General features: G+C 49.7%; 6 protein-coding genes across 6 annotated transcripts; 4 read left to right on the top strand and 2 right to left on the bottom strand.

Annotated features, from left to right (window-relative positions):
- Nucleotides 1-416: 416 nt before the first annotated feature.
- MRS44_009999 (uncharacterized protein) lies at nucleotides 417-1874 on the top strand (the record flags this gene model as incomplete). The annotated part of the gene is made up of 1 exon (XM_046271027.2): nucleotides 417-1874. The coding sequence occupies one exon, from the start codon at nucleotides 417-419 to the stop codon at nucleotides 1872-1874; it is 1458 nt and encodes a 485-aa protein (XP_046131562.2).
- Nucleotides 1875-2285: 411 nt separating this feature from the next.
- MRS44_009998 (uncharacterized protein) lies at nucleotides 2286-3309 on the bottom strand (the record flags this gene model as incomplete). Its single annotated transcript, XM_046283704.2, has 2 exons — nucleotides 2286-2942; nucleotides 3016-3309. 2 exons carry the CDS (start codon nucleotides 3307-3309, stop codon nucleotides 2286-2288), a joined length of 951 nt encoding a protein of 316 aa, XP_046131563.2.
- A 482-nt stretch (nucleotides 3310-3791) lies between these two features.
- Nucleotides 3792-5252, top strand: MRS44_009997 (uncharacterized protein; the record flags this gene model as incomplete). The annotated part of the gene is made up of 5 exons (XM_046284123.2): nucleotides 3792-3810; nucleotides 3869-4080; nucleotides 4133-4238; nucleotides 4300-4723; nucleotides 4787-5252. 5 exons carry the CDS (start codon nucleotides 3792-3794, stop codon nucleotides 5250-5252), a joined length of 1227 nt encoding a protein of 408 aa, XP_046131564.2.
- Nucleotides 5253-5638: 386 nt separating this feature from the next.
- Nucleotides 5639-7324, top strand: MRS44_009996 (uncharacterized protein; the record flags this gene model as incomplete). The annotated part of the gene is made up of 1 exon (XM_065620378.1): nucleotides 5639-7324. The coding sequence occupies one exon, from the start codon at nucleotides 5639-5641 to the stop codon at nucleotides 7322-7324; it is 1686 nt and encodes a 561-aa protein (XP_065476151.1).
- Nucleotides 7325-7496: 172 nt separating this feature from the next.
- Nucleotides 7497-8362, bottom strand: MRS44_009995 (uncharacterized protein; the record flags this gene model as incomplete). Its single annotated transcript, XM_046283705.2, has 2 exons — nucleotides 7497-7956; nucleotides 8004-8362. 2 exons carry the CDS (start codon nucleotides 8360-8362, stop codon nucleotides 7497-7499), a joined length of 819 nt encoding a protein of 272 aa, XP_046131566.1.
- Nucleotides 8363-10030: 1668 nt separating this feature from the next.
- Nucleotides 10031-15372, top strand: MRS44_009994 (uncharacterized protein; the record flags this gene model as incomplete). Its single annotated transcript, XM_065620377.1, has 5 exons — nucleotides 10031-11111; nucleotides 11242-11734; nucleotides 11791-12772; nucleotides 12825-13283; nucleotides 13336-15372. The coding sequence occupies 5 exons, from the start codon at nucleotides 10031-10033 to the stop codon at nucleotides 15370-15372; spliced, it is 5052 nt and encodes a 1683-aa protein (XP_065476150.1).
- Between the last annotated feature and the right edge of the window lie 1619 nt (nucleotides 15373-16991).

The raw sequence follows: 16991 nt of genomic DNA, 5'->3' as shown, positions 1-16991 counted from the left end.
AGGTTGGTATCATTATCATGTTGCTTATCTCGGCCAGGATGGGTGCTGTGTTGCTCCCGGAGGAGCGGCTGTGAGGCGATAACTAGCCATCTCGCGATGATAGTGGAAGATGAGGGATGTGGTGCATTCTGAGGCCAAGGAGGAAATCCTATTTAAACTGCTGGTGCTCTTTGTCGTTGATACCCTTCTCTTGTTGAATCATCAACTCCTTTCAACTCTATTCCAAAATGCCGTCACTCAGCCGATCCTTCGATTCGCCTCTCACTCCGGCGGATCAAGCTCTGGCCAATCTGGGCTACCAAAACGAGCTGAAGAGAACTCTGTCCATATGGACCGTCCTAGGACTGCAAGTCGCACTCATCATGAATCCTCACACGTTGATCTAACTCGTGTGTGATGATAGATCCGTAGCCATCATGGCTGTTCCGTACGGCCTGTCAACCACCCTCTACATCACGCTCATCAACGGTCAGTCCGTGACCATGCTCTGGGGCTGGGTCTTTGTTACCCTTGTCTCCATCTGCATCGCCGCGTCCCTCGCCGAGATCTGCGCTGTTTATCCCACGGCTGGGGGACCCTACTTTTGGGCCGCCATGGTTTCAACCAAGAAGTACGCCCCCGTGGCCTCTTGGATAACTGGGTGGCTCAACCTGGCGGGAAACTTCCTCGTCACCACCAGCATCAACTTTGGCGGCGCGCAGGTCGTCTTGTCGGCGGCGACGCTGTGGCACGGTGACTTTGTGCCGACGGCCTGGCAGACCATCTTGGCCTTTGTGGGCTTCACAATCTTTGCAGCTGCTGTCAACATATTTGGGAGCAGATTCCTAAACGCCATCAACGTTGCTGCCATGCTCTGGATCACGGCCTCGATCATCGTCCTCGCGGCGGTGCTGCTTAGCATGGCCGAGGAGCGACGGCCTGCTAGCTTCGTCTTTGCCAACTACGATGCTTCTGCAAGCGGCTGGCCTACGGGATGGTCTTTTTTCGTCGGCCTTCTCCAGGGTGGGTATGTCATGCTTGGCTACGGCATGGTGGCGTCTCTCTGCGAGGAGGTGGAGAACCCCCATCTCCAAGTCCCCAGAGCCATGGTCATCTCGGTTGTCGTCTCTGGGCTGATTGGCCTGGTGTATCTCGTCCCTGTCCTCTTTACGCTTCCTGACATCGCCAGTCTGCTTGCCGTCACGAGCAACCAGCCGGTTGGCATCATGTTCAAGATGATAACTGGTTCAGACGCAGCAGCTCTGGGCCTGCTTCTCCTCTTGATCGTCATGTATATCTTCTGCAGCATTGGGGCTTTTACCGCCTCTAGTCGCTACACATACGCCTTTGCACGAGATGGGGCCATTCCTTATCACCAGCTATGGTCCCGTATCAATAAGAAGCTGGAGATGCCGCTCTGGGCCATGCTCCTCAACGTCATTGTTAATATTCTCCTCGGCCTGATCTACTTTGGCTCCTCCGCAGCCTTCAATTCCTTCACTGGAACAGCCACCATCTGCTTATCGACATCATATGCGGCGCCCATCCTGATCTCGCTGCTCCGGCGGCGGAAGCCCGTTTCTGGATCCTGCTGGTCTCTGAGGCCGTTCGGGTTCATCATCAACCTCATATCGGTCGTGTGGATTTTTTTCTCCATTATCCTGTTCTGCATGCCAGTTGCCCTGCCTGTTACTGCAAGCACAATGAACTATTCCAGCGTTGTCTTTACTGGCTTTGCCGTCGTCAGCCTTGTCTGGTACATTATCTATGGACGCACACACTATAAAGGACCTGTGGCAAGCATTGAGGAGGTCCATGTTTCTGGCCTTGAAGTTTACGAGTCTCAGCCAGACTCGCTGGTAGAGGAGGGTAAGAAGTGTTCACTTGCGGCCTGATTGATGGAGTAGGCGTGATGAGCAGAGAGGGTGGTCAGACAGGTGGAAGTTATGTACAATAGTTTCTACCTTGAATTTCATTATCAACATCACCCCACTATTGATGTTCAGTGCCCTTTCGAATCGCAGCTGCTGCGCCTAACCTCACGGCCATCCTCCACGTCTAGCAGTTGTGCCTATTCAGAGAGGGCCACAAAATAATTCATGAGGATAATTTTTAAATTAGTTGTTAAGTTCTCAGTGTCATCATCATTGCACTTCTTATCCTGTCAAGCGTTTCATGTCCTCTTCTGAAGAATAGTATCATGGCTATCAACAGCATGACATGATCATCAGCAACAATGAAACAGTTCGCGCACGGAATTATATTTAGTGCTGGTTTTCTCGAAAGAAGCTCAACTTCCATGATGTTTACTTCCCTTGCCTGTCAATACCCCAACCTGGAGCCAGAGCATCCTTCACGGCCTGCTCTGCAGCAGCCATATTGGATGCGAGGGCGCCAGGTCCTGACGGTCCCGGATCATGGTACGGGAACACGGGTCTTGCTCGGCCCTTTGTTATCTCAAGGATGGTACCTCCTTCGATAAATATGCTATTATCCTTTTCAGAATAACAACCTATCTGCTCGTTGATGGCATCTCGTTCAATCAATGCCACCATGACCTCAGCCACCTCCTCGGGCTCAACCCAAACATCCTGCAGTCCGTCAATCATGGCCATCTTGTCCGGGTTTTCCGTGTAGAGCGGCGTCTTGATAATACCAGGCGCCACTGCTGCGACGCGGACGTTGACGGAACTCATGTCCTTCAAAGCCCGGACGAAACCACTGATTGCATGCTTGGATGCATCGTAGAGCGGAGTCGCGATGCTGGTATCTTGTGCACTAGTGCTTGAGATCATAACAATGGTCTTGTTGCCGATGTGCTTGGAGTTGAGGAATCGAGATATGGCTAGTTGCGCGGTCCGGATCGGGTGGATGATGTTGATGTCGAGAAGGGCGTAGCGGTTGCCATCGATAGCATCGCCACTCTGGGGCGTCCCAGGTGGCTTCCAGAAGGTACTCCATGACTGAATACGGACAAAATGTTAGCGGATGCGCGAGAGAATGAAAATAAGCATGATGGGAAGGGGGCCAAATCACCGGCTCGTAGACGCCAGCACCGGGACAGACAATATCGACACGGCCAAACTCGCTATCAGCCGTGGAGAACATGCGCTCCAGCTGAAGCCAGTCACGGACATCCGTCTTTTGAAAGACGGCACGTGCCCGACCTGACTGATGGCGGTTAACAAGCTGCTGAGCTTCCGGCCGCAAGCTCAGGTCGGCCAGGACAACATTGCAGCCTTTGGAGAGGAGCACGGCTGCGAAAGCGAGATTGATACCGCTGCCCGCCCCGGTGACGATGGCGGTTTTGCCGTCAACTGACTGAGACATTGTGGATGAATATTGTGCGATTGGGAGAAGGGGTGGTGTTCGAGGCCAAGATGCTTCGCTTCAGCTTACAACAAGACCACAAAACCTTCGGTAGTGTTTGTTATTATAATCTATACTAACGCACTTCATCCCTGACTCATTTCCAAGATACGATCTAGTCCAGTCCGCCCCGTGCCCTATCACGCCTTCAGCGTTAGCGATTGTTGCAGTCCAGGGTCGCTAGTTTTACCAAGCGATGCATGTGGGGAAACATGATAAGGAGATGTGGAGAGAAAGGAGGAGCGGCCCCTTACCCAAAGCGGATAAAAAGGTGAGCATGTCTGTGGTCTCTCAAACTCTGAAATGACCTCTCCTCTTTCACTTGGTCCACATATTTCCTTCGTCTCCCTCCCCAGCAAGTCCAGTTCAACTGGTCACTGCTCGTGTTATTATCCTCATCAAGAGAATACTCGGAGCTGCCCACCACCCGAAATCACGCAGCTATGCCTACAAGGGTCAAAGGTAGGAGACTTCAGACAAGACCTCATGCGGATGCACTCCTGACCCATGGGCTTTCTAGGATGCCGCAACTGCTCCCGCCGTCGGATCAACTGTGACCTGACTCAGCCCCGCTGCAGGAAGTGTGCCCGTGACAACCTGGAATGTTATGGCCTCAGCGGGACTTATCGATGGGTCGGCGCATCTGGGGTAAGGAAGACGGGGCGAAACAACCGACAGGTCCCTGCGAATGGCTTCGACGTGCCTGCAGGTGACATCCAGCTGTCTGCAACAGTGAGTGCATCTGTCACTCTTGGAGTCTACCAGCTAATCGGTTCCTGGCCAGGACCACAACCCCCTCCGAGCCGCAGATGCGGACCCGATGGCATCGTCGGCCGTTGTTTTGACAAGGGGCGTCCCCAATCATCCGGACCAGTGGGCCATGAATTATTGTACGTAAGACAAAGATCCGTTACGAATGATTCTTGATGCTAAGAACATCCCGGACTCTAGTTGCCGAGCAGATAACGCCTTGGATGTGTCCGATCCTCCGAGCCGACAACGAGTGCAAGACACATCTCCTTCCACTAGCTGCATCATCGGAACTCGTCTTTGACGCCGTGGCTGCCACGACGTTCCATCGTCTAGCGTACTATGGATGTCCGGAATTCGCCGCCAAGGGCGAACGATACAAAGCGTCGGCGATCAAGGGCCTGCTGAGGAGCTGCCGGGATGTCTGCTCGCCTTCCGGCTCATCAGATGACCGTCTCTTCGCTGCCGCCACCCTCTTGATCTTGATGTACGACGAGATGGTGGCTGCCCAGGATTACTTCACCACCCTTGCCCGTATCATAGGAAGCATGCGTGACTTTGTCGACTTTTCAGCTTTAGCCGGTAGCCCGGAGCTTCACAGATACCTGGTCGAGCAATTTGGAATGTATGCCAGCCACACCTCACCATTCCCAAGTAGCTGTTCATACTGGCTGACTGAATCCATCAGACTCACCATCTTCTCGCTGCCCCACGTCGATACTCAGACTGCCACTGTGCTCCAAACTTCAGCCTTGGAGTTTGTGCGAGACTTTGCCAAAGCAACCGTGGAGCACGGCCATAACCCGTCTTTCCTGGCTTACTGCTGGGAGACGATACTGACCGTATGGCACAATCAGAAGCATGACCCGAGCTTCAATGCAAGCGGCATGCTAGAGGAGCTGTGTTCTAGGATTGAGTCCAACGGCGACATTGCCGAGTTTGACCACTACCTGACTTGGGTGTACTTTATGGCCGCTGCGGCTTCCCCTACGCCGCCACTTCGCAAGTTCTTCAAGGACCGACTCTTCTGCCATACCATTACGTTTGGCTGGAAGAATGTGGCCATGATGCATGATTTTCTGGAGGAACTGGAAAGCGCTGGTCCGGAATGGCCGTCTCGTTTACAATCGCATAAGCAATATATTTGCGCGTAGTTGAGCTGGTTCTGAGCACATGATGTCTAATTCTCATCCTTAAACTGCGCTACATCAATCGTGAACAAAAGACCGCTCAATGACACCGGAAGAGGGTGTGTATGTGCTGGCCCGGTAGAATGGAGCCTTTACTGTGCTGGCGCTGATTGCCTGTTGGAACTCGCGCATCTGCTCATGTTTTTATCCATATATGACCTAGCGCGGAAACATTGTGATAAGATGTCGCCCTGAAATGAGTGTAGATACGCGTGTGATGATGTCGTCTCAAACGATGCCGAGCATAAAAGAACTATAGCCTGACCAGTATGACACTCTACTGTCTACAAAACGCCCAAGAAAACTTTCACTCAATCTCTTTTTCTTACTCATACCGGCACCTACCAAGCATGAGATCTGACATTGGAAGCCACCCGTGTGTCAGGGACATGGCGAATGGTGCGACCAACGGCAACGCCGGCGTCTCAATCCACAAAGTACACAAAGTAGACGTCGTCATCGTCGGGGGAGGCTTCTCAGGATGCTACCTGCTGCATAGACTGCGCCAGAACAACTTCACCGCTCGCATTGTTGAGGCTGCCCCAGGCCTCGGCGGCGTTTGGCAGTGGAACTGCTATCCTGGAGCCAGAGTCGACACTCACGTACCTTTGTACGAATACTCGATGGAAGAAGTGTGGAAGACGTGGTCCTGGAAAGAAAAGTTTCCGACTGCACCCGAGCTTCAGGCCTATTTTGAGCACGTCGACAAGGTTCTCCAATTAAGCCAGGACGTCATCTACAACACCAAAGTCACCGAAGCGGTGTTCAACGACTCGTTGAACGAGTGGGCAATCTCGACGGACAAAGGAGTTCGGCTTCAGTCAAGGTACTTTGTGCCGGCTGTTGGCTTTGCAGCCAAACGATCGTTCCCCGACTGGCCTGGGCTGGAAGACTTTGCGGGAGTGATCCATCACTCCAGCTTCTGGCCTCGCCAAGGTGTCAATCTGAACGGGAAGCGAGTGGCAGTCGTCGGTACAGGGAGCACAGGTGTTCAGCTGGTTCAAGAACTTGGGCCCCAGACCAAGCATCTCACGCTATTTCAAAGAACACCTAACCTGGCGTTGCCGTTGAACCAAGTTGCTCTGACCGAGGCCATGCAACAAGAGCAGAAAGCCGGTTATCCCGCCAAGTTTGTGGAGCGACTGCTCAGCAAGGGAGGCTACGACTTTAGCCCCGAGGACATCAACACCTTTGATCATACACCTGAGGAACGCAAAGCTTTCTACCAGGAGAGATGGGATAAGGGGGGGTTCCTATTCTGGGTCGGCTCTTACAAGGACGTCTTGACCGATCTGAGATCCAACCGCGAGGCCTATAACTTTTGGGCCAGTCAGATCCGGGCAAAAATCACAGATCCTGTCAAGAAGGAGATCCTTGCACCCCTGGAGCCACCGCACCCTTTTGGTACTAAGAGACCAGCCCTCTTCCGCAACTTTTACGATGTGTGCAATCAGGACAACGTCCATATCATAGACGTTAACAGCAACCCTGTCACGAGGGTCACAGCCAATGGTGTCATCACAGCAGACGGTAAGATCCATGCGATCGATGCCCTCATCCTTGCTACCGGCTTCGACGCCATCACTGGCGGTCTCAAGGCAATCGACATCAAGAACGGCACGGGAAAGACCCTCTCAGAGAAATGGTCAGCAGGAACATGGACCAACCTGGGTCTGATGACGGCTGACTTCCCCAACATGTTCTTCATGTACGGCCCTCAAGGTCCAACTGCTTTCTCCAACGGGCCAACCTGTGTCGAAATCCAGGGCGATTGGATCGTCGATGCCCTTGTCCATAGCCGCGAGAAGGGCCTAGAACGCATGTTGGCCGCGAATCAGGCACAGGAAGAGTACCGCGCCATGGTCAACGATCTTACAGCTCAGACGCTGTACCCCCTAGCCAAGTCCTACTACATGGGCGCCAATATCGAGGGGAAGACGAGGGAGGCCTTGAACTTTCCGGCGGGTATTCCCAAGTATAAGGAGATGCTTGATGAGTGTGCGGCTGAAGGTTACAAGGGCTTTGTATTCCAGTAGAGTCAAGTACTTATTGCGAGACATAAACCTGCTGCGGTCCAGGCTGAACACCACCATCAAAGTGGCCAATTATCCCATATTTTGGACTCAAAAGGGCTACTTGCCACATTCCAACATATAACTAAGAATAAATCCCTGCCATGAGGTCTCCAAACATGTTTATTAGACTCGGTCAACCCGTCGACGATGTGATACCGCCGTCCACCACCAACTCTTGTCCAGTAATATACTTTGCGCTCTCAGAAGCCAAGAATACAATAGCATTCGCCACGTCCAAACTGTCACCCTGTTTCCCCATAGGAACAGCCTTGTCACGCTTGGCCGAAAACCCTTCCAGATCACCGCCGGCGTACTTGTTTGCTAGGTACACCATGAGCGGCGTGTTCATTAATCCCGGCACAACAGTGTTGAGGCGAACGCCCCTGGCAGCATAAATAACCGCAGTTGCTTTGGTGAATTGCATGACTCCGGCTTTGAAGGTTGAGTAGGCGACTTGGGGCTTGCCGATGTATCGCATTCCTGCGATCGATGCCACGTTGACAACAGCGCCACTCTTCTGTGCCTCCATTATGGGGAGAACCTCATGGCAAGTCAGATAGACGGACTTGATATTGAGCTCCGCTTGCGCATCCCTATACCTAGTCAGCACAAAGTCAACAAGTCGCATTTATTCACTGACCAAATGTTTTCCTCAATCTCAGCCGGACCGCCAGGTTCTGAACGCCCAACGTTATTAACCAAGATATCCACCCGACCAAACTTGGCCACGCATTCAGACACGAGCCTCTTGACGTCCGCAGACGAGGTCACATCAGCTTGTGTGATCTCAACAGTACCTCCCTCGGCTTCTATCCTAGTCTTGGTATAGACAGCAGCGTCAATATCAATATCGCAGCCAAAGACCTTGACACCATTATGACAGAGGAGACGGGCGGTGGCTGCGCCGTTACCCCAGCGCTCACGAGTACCAATTTGACCGATGCCGGTGACGATAGCAACTTTGCCAGCGAGATCGGGGAATGTCGCAGAGTTTTCCATCTTTTGGCAACAAGCGGATTATGTGAAGGAAACCAATTGGGGATATGAATATCGGGGTAGATAGGCAATTGAGGTACTAGGGAACATTGTAGGGGGTTGCAGGTTTCTTATACTCATTTCTTCCTCTGCGTCAACGTTGTCTACTTCTCAGCTCCCAACCTAGCTCGTAGATGTCCACTGCCCCTCTAGTCTCGCACTAGACTTCCCAATCTTCACACCACGGCCCATCTATCTACAGAGATACCCAATCATCGACTCAATTCACAATGACAGAAGCAAGCCCAAGCTAATCAAGCCCGACGAATTGCATCATTGCGGGGGCGGGGACAACAACGCGCGCCTAGTCTCCTCACTCCGACGGCAACTCTCGGCGACACATGCCAAGCACGGAGAGGGGGCAAGCGTCCTCACCTCTTTTTCCTTCCTCACGACCCCTACTCCCTCAATATTCGCCGCGATTAGTTATTGAAACCAAAGCAACTGATGTTGATGGGCGCATCACCGGTTTCAACCTAAGAACCACCACCCTCCCTAACTTGGTGCTATATGTTAAAGTTGACCCATTGACGAAGGAAAAAAGCGGCCGATAATTCAACGGCAGCCAGATTACAGGCCTTCCATAGCATGTGATCCAGCAGCGGTCTTGACTGAAGCCCTATCCCTCGGAGAAAAGAGCTGTTTTGTTCTTCTTGAGCCGCAGCGTGCCGAAATCAGCAGACTCTACCGGTACTGAGCTGAAAGCCTAGGTGTCGAATGTCCATGCCCATTCTAGTAGTTAAAATACAGCATCCTGCATTAAAAGACCAAATCTTGACGGTTCCTTCTACTATGATGACTGCTAAAAGTGAGGAAAGCGACAAGAAGGCCACTGATTTCACGTTGTCCCGGCCACTAATCTCGAATGTGCCAATGTCTTCACGCGTGTAAGCCCGGCCGAGCTAAATGCACTTCTTATCCTATTATGTTTAAAGATAATATTATTAATAAGTCAGGCTTATCCTTAAACCTATATATATTGCTTATATTATTATTCTTAAGGGAATCCCCTCTTTTCCTTTTAGGCTATAATATAGCTTTCTTAATTAGGCCTAATATATTAATAATCTAGAGATTACTTAGCTTAATATTAAAGGTATATAAGTACCCTTAGAGCTATTATATAAGGCTTAATCTAATATACATAACTACCTTTAGAGCTATTATATAAGGCCTAACGTGTATAATAATGTTACAACCCCCGTCACACGAGAACTCGCCACTGCCCTTGCACGTGACCCCCAGGAAAGCAACCAATCACAAAAGGAGCGACCACCCGTTTCGCTCCAACACCCAGGAGCGACTTTCTGATGTCGCTCCCTCGAAGAAGGAGCGACTTTTCAATGTCGCTCCCGTACAAAGAGATGTAGTATATAGAGTCCCTCATTCGCACATTTCCTGTCAATCTAGTTCTCTAGCTTTCAATACAACTTGATTACTCAAGAATACTTCTTGACATTATCAGACGTGATTCGCCACCCTATACTCAGTACGCCACGCCCCGTTGCAACTGCCAACATAAACCCAAGCAGGTTACGGTTTACTACGTTGGGAACCTTGACCGTCACACGTTGAAAGCTCTTGTTCAGTTGCACGCCGCGTCACGCTGAGCAATAACGAAGTTTCGACAACATGCCTGTCAAAGGTACTACCGGAGAATCCTCCAAGGGAATGCAGCCTCAGGACTCCCCACCGAAGGATCATGAAGAAGACATTGTCCGAATGTCCGATTCAGATGAAGACGATGACAAAAGAATCCGAGTCTTACATGAGCGTGTCAAGAGCCTCATGACGGTGGTCGAAAGTCAGCACGGAGCCATTGAAAGAATGAAGGAGATCGAAGAAAGAAACCTCGCCCACTTCGAGCTTAGCAAGGCACAGCAGGCGGAAGAAACCGAAAGGCTCCGGAACAATAACAAGAGCCTGCAGGAACAGGTCGACAAGCTCGTCGGAACCTATGAAGAACGGAACCGACACAGGAACGAACAAATCAACACCATCGAAAGTCTTGCCAACCAGGCCAATGGAGGGAAAGATCTCGGAGAAATCATCAAGCCTCACAAACCAACCAAGTTTGACGGAGACCAGAAGAAGCTCAAAACATTCCTGACGGAGCTACGCACCTATTTTCACTACTATCCCACGCAATTCTTCAAGCACGAAAACCGTGTCAAATTCGCTGGAAGCTGCCTCACCGGAAGCGCGCTAGGATGGTTCGAACCATTCCTGAGTGATTACGTCCGAGGAAGCCCGAATGATGTGACCATGAAAATCTTTCGAGACTACGACACTTTCGAAGATAGGATGAAGAAAGTCTTCGGGGAAGTGGATGAAGTACAGGCGGCCACTGATCGACTGATGAGACTGAAGCAAACAAAGGCTGCATCTGAATATGTCGCCAACTTCCTTCAGATAGCCTCCAGGATACCTTGGGATGAGACATACTTCAAGGATAGGTTCTATCGGGGTCTCAAGGAAGATGTTAAGGACGAACTCTGCAAGATCGACAAGGCTATGATGACATTGGATAACTACATGGAAACGGCAGTCAAGATCGACAATCGAAACTTCGCAAGACGCCAGGAGAAGAAGGGGAACTACAACCACCTTCAAGACAAGGCTAAGAACCAGTCCAACCAGGGACAAAAGAGACAGCCTGACACCTCTCACGGCACCGAACCAGGACCCATGAACATGGGGAACGTTCAGAAAGGTAGAGAGAGGAAACCGAGAGACATCAGCAAGATCAAATGCTACAATTGCGACGAGTATGGGCATTATTCGTCTAACTGCGAACGGTCGAAGAAGCCAAAGGAATCAAGGTAAGAAACAGGTTAACATAGTCCAGAACCAGGACAACGAAGAGGAACCTCGAGCAATCAGAACGACCAAGCCTAACCACAAGAGTCTCGGGTGGATACATTGCTATGACGACAAATGCATCGACCACTTGGACGAAAAAGTAGTCAATGCTATCTTCCCGAAACCTACCAAGGAACTCGGTTCTTCACGAACGCGTACGGTAGCCATGGCACGAAAGACTCCAGTGGAAAAATATCTTGAAACTAGTGACGAAGAAAACGACCCTGATCTCTACGAGCAACGACTACCGTGGAGGAGCCAGGAATGCGAACAAGGATACCCCGAAAACGACTCCAAGGGACAGTCCGAACAAGATTCAGAATATCTGTCGGACACGGAAGGAGTCACAAGTAAAGAATTCCGATTCTTGATGGAACGAACCCTTCAAGGAGAGAGCAGGAAGTCTCGACAGGAACGACGACGACTATCGAGAGACAATGCAACACTCGGGAACCCAAACGACGAACGCCACCTGTAGGAGGGCCGCAGGGGGGCGGAATCAGGGGAGAACTCCCTACAAAGGCACTCAGAAGTGCAGAAAAACCCGGACGACGACAGAAGTCATTCAACCTCTCAGTACGAATACGCGGAAGGGAGTATAACGCTTTGGTAGACAGCGGTGCAGAAGAGAACTACATGGACCCCGAAGTGGTCAACGAACTTGGACTCAGATGGAAGTACAAGAAGAAACCGTATAGGGCCGAGAACCTGGAAGGACAACCGTTTACCTCGAATGGAGGACGAGTAGACCGAGAGATTGATCACCTCAAAGTCCAAATCGATGAAAGAAATCAAGGAATCACGTTTGATGTGATTGCCATGAGCCACGATTTGGTCCTAGGTTACAAATGGCTGCACAAGTACAACCCATGGATCGATTGGAGAACTGGCCAGGTGCGACAGTGGGACGACGCACTCTCCAACGATGACGACGAGTCAAACGATGAATTGAGATCTCAACCTTCTACCGACGACGACGGAGAAGAATGGCATGAGGAAAGAACCTCCTCACCACCCAAAGGGACACGACATATCAGTGCGAGAAAGGAAGCAAACCGCACTAGAAGAACCATTGCTTTCGTCAAACGCAAACTCAAGCAAATGGATAAAGTCCTCGAGCTTCAGAAGAAAGCTTTCGAAGAAGGACACACACCAACCGACAAACAAGAAAGGCTCAAGCACATACCCTTGCAGTACCGAATCTATCGGAAGCTGTTCGAAGAAGAACTGGAAACCGGACTACCAGAACACAGCGAATGGGACCTCGAAATAGAGCTAAAGGTTGGAACAAAACCAAAGTTCTACCCCATCTACAACCTCAACGAAGTGGAACTACGAACGCTGAAGGAATACCTCCAAGACATGCTGAGAAAGGGATACATCCGAATCTCCAAGTCCTCGGCAGGATACCCAGTCATGTTTGTACCCAAGAAGAATGGAAAACTCAGACTCGTTATCGACTATCGGCAACTCAACGACATCACCCTCAAGGATCGAACGCCGTTGCCTCTAGTCACGGAACTACGAGACAGACTACACAACAAGAAATGGTTTACAGCTCTAGATCTCAAGGGAGCTTTACAACCTTATCCGTATCAAGGAAGGAGATGAATGGAAAACAGCATTTCGAACGAAATTCGGACTGTTCGAATACGCAGTCATGCCCTTTGGCTTGACGAACGCACCAGCGGCATTTCAACGAATGATCAACCACGTGCTGAGGGAACATCTCGACGACTTTGTGGTATGCTATCTGGACGACATCCTAATCTTTTCGGAAACAGAAGAAGAACACACGGAACACGTCCATAAAGTGCTCAAGGCACTCCAAGACGCAAACCTACTCGTCGAACCCGAGAAAAGCACATTCCACACGCACGAAGTAGAATTCTTTGGGACACATCATCAGCCCGAACGAAATCCGAATGGACCCCAAGAAGATAGCGGCCGTCAGAGATTGGCCACGGCCGAAGAACCTCAAGGAAGTGCAATCCTTCATAGGATTCGCAAACTACTACCGAAGGTTTATACGCAACTTTGGGAAAATCGCAATACCATTGACTGAACTCACAAAGAAGGAGACAAGATTCATCTGGACCCCAAAGGCAGAAGAAGCGTTCCAAGCACTCAAGGACGCAATCCTGAAAGAACCTGTTCTAGCCACATTCGACCCCACCAAAGAAGTCGAACTAGAAACTGATGCTTCAGACTATGCATTAGGGGCCCAAGTTGGACAACGAGATGAGAACGGCAAGCTACATCCAATAGCCTTCTATTCACGAAAACTACATGGAGCCGAGCTCAACTACCCTATCTACGACAAAGAATTTCTTGCAATTGTCAATGCTTTCAAAGAATTTCGACATTACCTCCTAGGAAGTCAGTACAAGGTCAAGGTCTACACAGACCACAAGAATATATCCCATTTTGCAACGACACAAAAACTCAGCGGAAGACAACTCAGATACGCTGAATACCTCTCTGAATTCGACTATGTCATCATCCACAGGAAAGGATCAGAGAACGGACGAGCTGATGCTATCAGCCGACGAAGTGATTTCAAGACAGAACAAGTTATTGTGCAAGATCAAATCTTGCATCAGACACCAGAAGGTCACTATGAACAACGACAAGTAACCTACATCCAGCAGGCAAAACTCATGGAAACTCGAAGAATCGCCTTCATCGACAAGATCACGGAAGGAGAACTATTCCATGGGATCTACGAACACAACCAGGACATCCCAGAAGAAGACAAAACGGGGAAAATGCAAGTACCAACGCACCTTCAAGAAGCTCTGGTCAAACACATCCATGAACACAGATTGCACGGACATCCCGGAGTAGCCAAGATGATGGAACGACTCCAACGAACCTATGAATTCCCGAAAATGAAAAACGTGGTAAGAACGGTACTACAACGATGTGACTTGTGTGCACGCACCAAAGCACGACGACACAAACCTTACGGCAAGCTCAAGCCATTGGAAGTCGCAGAGCGACCTTGGCAGTCGATCACTATGGATTTCATTACCAAATTACCGATATCAGAAGACCCCGCTACAGGAGTACACTACGACAGCATACTCGTAATCGTTGACCGATTAACGAAGTTTTCCTATTTTCTACCATTCAACGAACAGACGGATTCCGAACAACTTGCCTACATATTCATGCGAAATATCGTTAGCATACACGGAATGCCTGACGAAATCATCTCTGACAGAGGATCAACATTGGATTCTAAGTTCTGGAAAGGCCTCATGGCTCAACTAGGACTGCACCCACGAATGTCAACGGCCTACCGACCCCAGGTAGACGGACAGACGGAACGAGTCAACCAGATTGTGGAGACATACCTACGATGTTACATCAACTACGAGCAGAACAATTGGGCGAAACTGCTGCCTATGGCTCAGTTCGCTTACAACACCTCGCTGCAAGAAAGCACCAAGACCACACCAGCTTACGCATTATTTGGTTACACACCGGACCCGTATAAAGACTCATACAATGGAATCCAAAACGTCAAAGCAATCGTCGAAGCGGACAAATTGAGAGAACTACACGCGGAACTGAGGGCAGAACTCGAGTTCGTGCGAGAACGGATGAAGCGCTACTACGACCAGAAAAGATCGGAAGGACCGACTTTTTCGGAGGGAGACATGGTCTACCTATCCACAAAAAACATCGAAACAAAGCGCCCAAGCAAAAAACTCGACTTCAAATACCTCGGACCATTCAAAATTCTCAAGAAGCTCTCAGACAACACCTACAAATTGGACTTGCCACCGAAGGTCAAGCTCCATCCAGTCTTTAACATTTCATTACTTGAATCAGCAGAAGGAACAATCAAGGTCGATACAGGCTACGACGACGACATGGAAGTTGAAGACGAACGAGAATACGAGCCAGAAAAAATCCTCAATGCACGAAAAAACGAGGAAAAGGGAAATCGATTGGAATACCTGATCAAGTGGAAAGGGTACACCGACGCCGAAAACACCTGGGAGCCAGCCAAACACCTCATCAATGCCCAACGTTTGCTGAAGAACTTTCACCAACCACCGCGTCGAAACCAGCGGAAAAGCCCAAAGAATTCCAATCGATAGTATCCAACACATCCGGTGGAAGCTGAGCAGCATCCAGGGAACCCGCCTCAGCACCCTGACGCTCCTCCGTCTCAAGACGCTCCAATTCATCTAAATCTTCCGCCTCCTGCATCCCGCGACGGAACAATTCGGAGCTACGCTCCTTCACCTTATTCCGCATACGCCGAATCCGAGCCAACCGGCTCACCGCCTCAGATACTTGCGTCTGCAACACAGACAACTGAGCTTGAAGACCGATCAACGCATTCCCGGCCGCCTCCTCGTCTGCCTCTAGCTTTTTCTGCTGTTCCAGCAGCCGCGTCACTAAGAAACAATTGAGCATCAGAAGACGCAAAACGGCGCGAAGGCTGACAGGAACTCGCCACCAAGACCCCGTCACATGCTTTCCGTTGACGAATGCATTCTTTGCAACGATGGGAATCGTCTTCCGTCATCAGACAAGGGATTTTCGCGCGGAAGCAACGAGTGCAAGGCATATCAGCAGAAACCCCGTTCAAATCAATAAAAGCGCAAAGCGCCGAGTTTTCACTTTCCTTGCGATCGGAAACAGCGGTGCGCTGTCTGCTACGACGTTTCGAGGTACTATCTGTCATCCTGTTATAATCACGGAAAGGAGGGAAGATAAAAGGACGAGGCACCAACCAACAAGGGAAACAAAACCGAATAACAGGCCTTGAGGACAAGACCATGGGAGAGGGGACATCGTGTTACAACCCCCGTCACACGAGAACTCGCCACTGCCCTTGCACGTGACCCCCAGGAAAGCAACCAATCACAAAAGGAGCGACCACCCGTTTCGCTCCAACACCCAGGAGCGACTTTCTGATGTCGCTCCCTCGAAGAAGGAGCGACTTTTCAATGTCGCTCCCGTACAAAGAGATGTAGTATATAGAGTCCCTCATTCGCACATTTCCTGTCAATCTAGTTCTCTAGCTTTCAATACAACTTGATTACTCAAGAATACTTCTTGACATTATCAGACGTGATTCGCCACCCTATACTCAGTACGCCACGCCCCGTTGCAACTGCCAACATAAACCCAAGCAGGTTACGGTTTACTACGTTGGGAACCTTGACCGTCACAAATAAGCATGCGACGCATCTAAGTATGCGACGCACCTATACTGTGCACTAAATCTTAAAATTCTTAAGCTTAATAAAAACCGCAATAAAATAGCTATAGGCTTAGAGAAAGTATTTTAATAAACTTAACTCTTAAATAAACTATAGATAATTTTTTAGAATTTCTAAAAAAGTCTCTTAATAGAAAAAAAGCTACTTATACAGTGCGAATAGTTCTTTTTCTAAATTACCTTATAAGGGATTTTTTTAAAAAGTTTTAAAAAATTATAATAGGTTTTTTATAGCTTAATTAGTCTAACTCTAAGTTATTAGCTAATTAAATCTTAAGCTAAATTTCTTAGAATTTTTAAGGCTATTTTAAAATTTAGTATAAATCCCACTATAGGGTAAAATGCGTCGCATACTTGGATGCGTCGCATGCTTATTATGTACGTTAATCTAATAGGTTATTTCTTTTATGCCCTCCTTATATATGCTAGGACTACTAAACGGTCCGTGCGCGCATGCACTATAATCGCTGCGCTATAGTTGTTACG

This window comes from Fusarium solani (genome assembly GCF_023522795.1).
Source record: "Fusarium solani strain SB1 chromosome Unknown bctg00000006, whole genome shotgun sequence".
Classification (NCBI taxonomy): domain Eukaryota; kingdom Fungi; phylum Ascomycota; class Sordariomycetes; order Hypocreales; family Nectriaceae; genus Fusarium; species Fusarium solani.
This window is presented reverse-complemented; position numbering and strand designations above follow the sequence as displayed.